We start from the raw sequence: 8227 nt of genomic DNA on the forward strand, positions 1-8227 counted from the left end.
AATGCAGAATGGTAGATTTAAAGGGAGAGTTCACCCAAAAATGAAAATAATATAATTAATTTCTCACCCTCATGTGATTCCAAACCTCTAAGACCTTTGTTCATCCTTGGGACACAAATTAAGATATTTCTGATGAAACTGAAGAGCTCTTTGACCCTCCCATGACAGCAAGGACATCTTTAAAAGAATCCATGTGACATCAGTGGTTCAACTCAAATTTTATGAAGAGAATATTTTTTGTGCACAAAGAAAACAAAAGTAAGGACTTTAAACAACAATTAGTTTCCTCCTGGTCATCATGGTGCCGTTTTGGAGAGTATCACGTATTCTGTGTCAGCTGCACCATGGGCATACATTGTTTATGTTCAGACCATAGCATACGTATGCATCGTGATAATCTCCAAAATGGCACTAGGGTGACAGGGAGGAGACGATTGTTGAATAAAGTTGTGTATTATCATAAAATTATGGTTGAACCACTGATGTCACATGGACTATTTTAACGATATCCTTACTATGTTTCTGTGCCTTGATTGTGGTAGTACCCTTGCTGTCTACGGGAGGGTCAGAGAGCTCTCCGATTTCATCAGAAATATCTTTATTTGTCTTCTGAAGATTAATGAAGGTCTTATGGATTTGGAATGACAAGAGGGTGAGTAATTAGCTATTATGAATAATATTATTTTCATTTTTGAGTGAACTATTCCTTTAACATTGTTCATTTCAATTTTAAAATAAGTATTCAAAGGTTCACTGAAGTGCTTTAAAACACGCAGCATTGTTCTGTGTGTTGACGTCATTTCAACTGAAATAGGAAGTCAGGGCGGGACATATCAAGCAGGTCCTCCACTTTTTAAAATATCCAATAGCGTTTAGTTAATATCACAGTAACAGTTTTACCAGAGTCATTGAGCTCAGTTTAGCTGCATTTGACAGGATATGACAGCCACAATCTCATACTGCTATAAAATATAGCATTCTGTGTAGAATTCAAATGGGTACGTTAAGTTTTATGATCTGCGGTTAGCGTGACACAGCACACACCAGAGTTCATTCGACCCAACGGGAAGCATATTTACACTGTCTCGTTCCCTATCCCCTGTAGTGCGCTACGTGGCATTCCCCGCACAGAAATTACTAATCAATGACCGATTTGAGCCACAGCTTCAGCGTCTTTTTATCTACTCAGTGCTTTGGGTTCAAGAGAGCATTTGATTGGACAGAAAGTTTGATGTCAAAACAATTAAAATAAAAAATTATCTATGAGGCTATCTTCTAACTTCCATGCAACTAGTAGGCTACTTAATCTATTTAATATTTTCCACGGGGTGCTAGTACCAATTATTTAGATACTAATGCGTAAAAGATATCTAAAATGTTAAATCAGCTTGCCATACTATCTTGCCTAAAAGCTAACTAAAATGTAACAACCCTACTACGATGAAGGCGTAGCTCATGAATATTAATAACGTGACGCAGGGTTCAACCAGTGCGAGATAGCAAATCGCTCAAACCGATCGTTTGACTCCTTTTAGACGTTTACCAAGTCACTTCAGCACGATCTAAAAAAAAGTATTATATTTTGTTAACTTTTGTAATGCTCTTATATAGCCTAAGATTTTGTTATGTATGTATTTCCCCTTTTCCTTTTCTTTATGTCAATTGTTGTTATTTTATTTGCAATAATAAATAAATAAATAAATAAAAGTTCAGCATGATCTGATCCATAAAAGCCCTTGCTGTAGTAGAGACCATAGACAGTTAAAGAAAGAGACAAAGGGCGACCGTCCGAAAAGAGGAGGGGTTTAATCATGTACACTTCCGGTTCAAAGTAGTAGAGCGTGCGGTTCCTGCGCCTGCCGCATCATCAGTTTGAACTGTGAATCATTGACAGGACAAACGCTAAAGAGCAAGAGAGGTTAGTAAACTAATACTATAGGTTCATTTGGTTTATCAGTCTTTATCTCAGCGATGCTTCTTGTAAAGTGATTGTAAAGACCGTTTTAGTGTTTTAGTTGTTATGGGATGCTCGTAGACAACAGTAATCTGCCTCTACCAGCAGTCAATCACCTTTATGAATCAGAGAGCAGGAAATGGCTTTTATTGCCGCAATATTATACATTCAACTTAATATAGATCAAATAGCGATCTTGTATTAATAAGATATGAGATATAACTATTTGAAAATCTGGAATGTGAGGGTGCAAAAAAGTCAAAATATTGAGAGTTGTCAGAATGAAGTTCATAATGCAATTTTTATATATTTATGCTTGGAAATGTACAAAATATCTTAATGGAACATGATCTTTACTTATTATCCTAATGATTTTTGTCATACAAGAAAAATCAATAATTTTGACCCATGTATTGTGTATTTTGACCCATGTATTGTGTAGTGTTATTATGTATTGTTGGCTATTGCTACAAATGCTACTTCTGACTGGTTTTGTGCTCTAGGGTCACATATATGTTACCAAATAAGCCTCATGACTCATGTATTATAGTTATTGACATTAAGTGTCATACATTTAATGCATGTTTTATTACCGGTCATGTGTTTTTGCCATTTTATCTACCAGTGTAATCTAGATAATGGCTGAAAAGACTGATCCCCCTGTCATCCTGGGTCATAATTTATGGGGAACCTTAACACATCATTGTGGGTCTGACCTGCATCATGTGGCTGATGGGCCAGACAGGTAATGAATATATCATATCAGTCCTAGACTGAACATGAAGTCATTCGCATTTGATCTGCCACATGCTCCAGTTGTAGTTAGTAAAACCGCTTTGTCTGCTGCAGAATATATATGGATTACAACGCCACCACACCAGTGGATCCAGAGGTGGCCAGGGTTATTACTGATGCTTTAACTGATGCGTGGGGAAATCCCAGCAGTAATTACCTGCCAGGTATGAGGTTCTCAATGATATATGATTGGCAGGCAGCAATCTCACATGTCACATTTAAAGGCATAGTTCACCCAAAATTGAAAATTTTCTCATCATTTATTCACCCTCGTCTCCTTCAAAACCCAAGAATATATTTTGAAGAAGGGTGGGTACCAAACAATGCCCCCCCCCCTCCAAAAATAATCTTAAAATATATGATTCTTAAAAGTCAATAATAATTGGATCTTGAGTTTGACAGGACGAAGTGAAATGACATGAGGGGTGAGTAAATGATTATTATTTTTGGGTTAACTATCCATTGAACACAATCTCATTATTTTCCACTGATCCTAGGTCTGAAAGCCAGAGACATCATTTACCATTCCAGAGACACTATTGCCAGGATGGTTGGTGGAAAAGCAGCAGACATTATTTTTACTTCAGGAGGAACTGAGGTGAGCATTTCAGGTGTACTAGGTCAAATAGAAATTCATCAAATTATCTTCTTTTCCTCTTAGAATTTTTTTAATCATTTTTTTTTTGTTTTCAGCCGTATAGTGAAGGCCCTATAGGCTGTTGCATAATTCACATTTCCACCATCCACGTCTAGTGTTGTAACATACTCAAAGTTCAAACAATTTTAACTTTGACACTCTTTACCACAAACAAGCAGACATGTCGTTCCAAATCTGTAAGACCTTCGTTTATTATCAGACCATAAATTAAGATATTTTTGCTTAATTTTGAGAGCTCCCTCACCCTCCCATAGACAGCAAGGATTCTTACACGATCAAGGCTCAGAAACGTAGAAAAGACATTGTTAAAATAATCCATGTAACATCAATGGTTCAACCACAATTTTATGAAGCTACAAGAATACGTTTTGTACACAAACAACAAAACAAAAATAACAACTTTAATTCAACAATTCGTCTCCACCCTGTAGCGCACTTTTGGAGATTATCACATATGTAAACAACGTTGTTTACGTTCAGATCAAAGTGTAAACAACATAAACAATGTATCTGCGTACCTACATTGCATTTATAGGGTGACACAGAGGAGATGAAATTGTTGAATAAAGTGTTCTCATAGCTTCGTAAAATCGCAGTTCAACCACTGATATCACATGGATTATTTTAACGATGTCGTTGCTACGTTTCTGAGCCTTGATTCATCAAAATTAATCAAAAATATCTTAATTTGTGTTTCGAAGATGAACGAAGGTCATACAGGTTTGGATCGGGTGAGTAATTAGTGAAAGAATTTTCATTTTTGCGTGAAATATTCCTTTAAATATTGTTGTCTCCTTGTCATTGTACAGGTGTATTTTTTTGTTGCCTGATAAATACCATAGCAAATGCAAAAATGTTTACATGAAAACAAGCAGGTGTCAGAAACGTAATGTTAGCACTTTGTGTCCTGGATTAACCTGAGGTAGTTCTGCTTTTTTTTTTTTTTTTTTTTTTGCTGTTAGAGAGTGAATCTGCATTTTAATGCCAAACATTTGTGCCGGTGTGAACTGCTCTTAACTGTAACACTGTCTTTAATCTTTCATGTGTTGGTCCTAACGGTGCATGCCACTTTTGTTGAGAGGTGCACTGAATCCCTGGTGAAAGTCGTGTGCGAGTACTTTCACTTCCACTGTACTTTATTTAAGCTCTCTTTTTTTTCCCCCTGGACCTTCAGGCCAATAACCTGGTGTTTCACACGGCTCTGGAACACTTCAGAAAGAGCAAGACTTCTGCACAGGGAGACATGAACAGCAAACAGCTAAACGGAAGTGGCTCCCTGCCCCATATCATCATCTCTGATGTAGAGCACGACTCCATCAGTCTCACAGCTAAACACTTGTTAAAAGAGGGCAAAGCAGGTCAGCAGGCATATGTTTTCCATCTATAACTTTAAATGGAAACATTGTTCTCCAAAGATGTTGTTTTAGGAAGTGTACAATACTTTAGTTTACTACTGTATTGCGATCTGTATTAAAATAAGAATATTACCAAAAAACGTTATGCTCTGATTGGGTTCTCGTTGTAGATGTCACATCTGTGCCCGTTTCCAAGGTGACTGCACGGGTGGAGGTCGAGGATGTCATTGCAGCGATTCGTCCCACCACCTGCTTGGTGTCCATCATGCTGGCCAATAATGAGACTGGCATTATTATGGTGAGAATGTTGCCTGGACTACTTTCATATATTTCATAGTTAATCACACAACTGTGTTTTGGCCATTGGTATGAGGCTCAACTGTGAGCATGATATTGCTTTTATAGAACATTTTATAAACATGATGTTAATAAAGATCAACTTATATTATAGACACAGTATGACCAGTTAATTTTTGCTCTGCCAGTAAAAATACAATAGTTTTTGTTCAGCCGTGATTTGGCATAAACACTGAAAGTAACCACTGAGATTCTCCTTTCAACAGCCAATTAAGGATATTTGTCAGAGGGTGAGGGAAGTAAACAAACAGAGGGCAGCATCAGCTCCCAGAATCCTCCTGCACACTGATGCAGCACAGGCTATTGGAAAGATACGAGTGGATGCACATGAGCTGGGAGTAGACTATATTACCATTGTAGGACACAAGGTAAGAAACGATACACTTTTGGTGGCTCTCTCTAAGCGAAGAAAATTAGAGATGACAATCCTGTCGATGGTATGTTTCAGTTTTATGGCCCTCGAATTGGCGCTTTGTTTGTGAACGATCCTGGAACCAAAACTCCGGTTTACCCTCTGTTTTTTGGAGGAGGACAAGAGCGCAACTTCAGACCAGGGTATGACATGGTTTATTGTGTGGTGGGGTTTCATGTAAATGTAATCAATTATTGAACCGAATTAAATCAAGTGTGTTACGGACTCTGAAATCAATACTGTTGTTATCTTTTTATTTCTCAGAACTGAGAACACCGCAATGATAGCCGGTCTGGGAAAGGTAAAACCCACTATGTATCGTGAGGGCCATTTATTTATTACTTAATTTATTAATTAATGGATTAAATAATTTAATGTTTGCACATTGAACATGGGTAACATTATTTGATTGTTTATTTTTTTAGCAGTAATGTAACTGTTTGCGCTTGTATAACAGGAAAAAAATATTTATTATTTTCAGTGATAGATTTATTTTACATAACTTTTATTTTTAATTTCTTCGAAAAGGCTGCAGAATTGGTGAACCTAAATCTAGCTGCGTATGAAGCCCATTTCCTGGACATCCGATGCTATCTAGAGCAGAAGCTGCTTGTAAGCCCTGTTTCTGCCTTATTATAGCTGATATAGAAATATTTCAGTAGATATTAATGTAACCTGTATCTTTATATACATTTTGTTGTATTTGTTTCTTCTTATTATTTTTTTTTATTGTTTTTTAGGCTGTCTTTGGAAGAGATAAGGTTCACTTTAACAGCCATTTTCCTGGCTCAGACATTTTGCCCAACACATGCAATGTTTCCATTTTGGGAAGGGGACTTCAGGGTGAGTGGATGGCCATTTTTAACCTTGTCATTTGTCTTTCACAGGACATGAATGGAATATGTTTTTACATCCAGATATTTTTAGATGCACATTGTCATTTACATGTATTGGACATTAAAGATTCATTACAGTAATGCTCTATTTAAGCTTGCTTAGATGAAATTTAAGTTAGTTTTTTACACACGTTGGTCAGAAGTGGGTCAGGTCTTGACCCTGCAGATTTGTAAAACACCAGAGCTTTTATGAATAATTGATGGGACTCTTCCCCCCTGCTGCAGGGCGTAGAGTGCTGTCCACCTGTAGGAGGTTGTTGGCTAGTGTGGGTGCTGCCTGCCACTCAGACAGAGGAGACCAGTAAGTCATCTGTGCTTACAATGAAAAAGTTTAAAGTCAGTATCATTTTTATTTTTTTATTTTTTTTGTATGAGGGAAAGTGTGAATTTTCACCAGTGCAGTATCAAATCCTTAAAATTTTCAAGTGTATAAATTATTAGAGCACCAAAAAAACCGAACTGATAAAATGTGGCCGAACACCTGCACACTTACTGACTGTATTGGCTTGTGCACTCTTCTGTGCTCTAGATGGATCAGAATGTGGAAAATCCTTATTGTTTTTTTGCTGAAATTTGGTTATGTGTTCTCATTTCCTTAGACCTTCCCATATTCTTCTAAGCTGTGGGATTCCATATCATGTGGCCACCAACGCTTTGAGGATCAGTGTGGGTAGATGTACCTCTCGTGAAGATGTGGACATTGTTGTGGAGGATCTGAGAGACACTGTAGAGCAACTGGAGCGGATGAACTAGCACCATGGATTTTTTTTTTTTTACCTGTCTAATATATATTTGAATACATGTATGGTTATTTAACTCCAACCAAAAATGAGACGTTTTAATGAATGGTTTTAGTTATGAGCTATAGCTCATGAGGCTCTGCACATAAATTAGAGGTGTAGAGTTTAGGATTCAGGGTCATCGTCAGGTTACATTATAGTTATCTAGAAGCTCTTATTTAGCAAAATATAATATCTAATATAAATCTGATTTGCTTTGCAAATAGATTAGAGGGTGTGTCATGAGACGAGTTCAGGATTCAGGGACATTGTCAGGTTGCACTATATTGGAAATTCAGGGAACTGAAGCTGATAAATGGTAAAAAAAAAAAAAAAAAAAAATACTTTAAGCAGCTTGCAAATGGAGGTGTGCAATGTGTGAAGTCCATAAAAAATAATTGCAAACTGATTTCATAGAGCATGTCACATTGAAAAACATGTTTTGAGTGGTTTATTCATGTCACTGGGAAATTAACCAACCACAGCATAAAATATGAAAATCAGCTTTCCATAACAGGCACTGTTACCAGTAAAATTACATTCAATATCAATATGTCATTTTTTAAAAATGTATTACACACACCTACTTGCATATGACTGTTGACTTTGGTCATTTGGGTCAGAGATCTTTTTAACAGGTACTTTTAGCTATTTGTTTTGTAAAATACACTGTGGTATGTTGTAATTAAAAAAATGTTTCATAATTTAATAATGTGAATTGTTCTAATTATGTTGTAGATGTTCATACTCTATTTTCTGGGAAACAACAGAGACCTGTTCATTTTAACTCGCCGGCTGCACTAGTTACATTGGGATGTGATGGAGCGTGCACGTGGAGAATGAGACCGATATATGTTACCAGTACAACAAAGCTACACCAGCCTTGCTAAATGGACTCTCTTTAATATCTCAGTGCTGATCTGATCTCTCTTGATGCTGAATCATTAAAGTTCATATGCTCTGAGCAAACTGCTCCATTCTAATCCCTTGTTCTCCTTCCAGACACACTCTTGGCCATTCA

The 8227-nt window shown here is 36.9% G+C and overlaps 1 protein-coding gene across 1 annotated transcript; it reads left to right on the top strand.

Annotated features, from left to right (window-relative positions):
• Positions 1-1821: 1821 nt before the first annotated feature.
• On the top strand, positions 1822-7724 carry scly (selenocysteine lyase). Its single transcript, XM_026263977.1, has 13 exons — positions 1822-1918; positions 2580-2699; positions 2804-2913; positions 3247-3347; positions 4582-4765; positions 4933-5060; positions 5326-5487; positions 5568-5674; positions 5796-5832; positions 6060-6143; positions 6272-6374; positions 6653-6728; positions 7027-7724. The coding sequence occupies exons 2-13, from the start codon at positions 2593-2595 to the stop codon at positions 7178-7180; spliced, it is 1353 nt and encodes a 450-aa protein (XP_026119762.1). The 5' UTR covers positions 1822-1918; positions 2580-2592; the 3' UTR covers positions 7181-7724.
• Positions 7725-8227: the final 503 nt, after the last annotated feature.

This window comes from Carassius auratus, chromosome 6 (genome assembly GCF_003368295.1).
Source record: "Carassius auratus strain Wakin chromosome 6, ASM336829v1, whole genome shotgun sequence".
In the NCBI taxonomy this organism is placed as follows: domain Eukaryota; kingdom Metazoa; phylum Chordata; class Actinopteri; order Cypriniformes; family Cyprinidae; genus Carassius; species Carassius auratus.

What these genes read in the sequence shown, in the direction of transcription:
- scly (XM_026263977.1), top strand. Translation starts at nt 2,593, where the DNA reads ATGGCTGAAAAGACTGATCCCCCTGTCATCCTGGGTCATAATTTATGG. An exon ending in TTACTTCAGGAGGAACTGAG is followed by an intron (nt 3,348 to 4,581) that starts GTGAGCATTTCA and finishes CTGGACCTTCAG; the next exon opens with GCCAATAACCTGGTGTTTCA. An exon ending in CACTCAGACAGAGGAGACCA is followed by an intron (nt 6,729 to 7,026) that starts GTAAGTCATCTG and finishes TCATTTCCTTAG; the next exon opens with ACCTTCCCATATTCTTCTAA.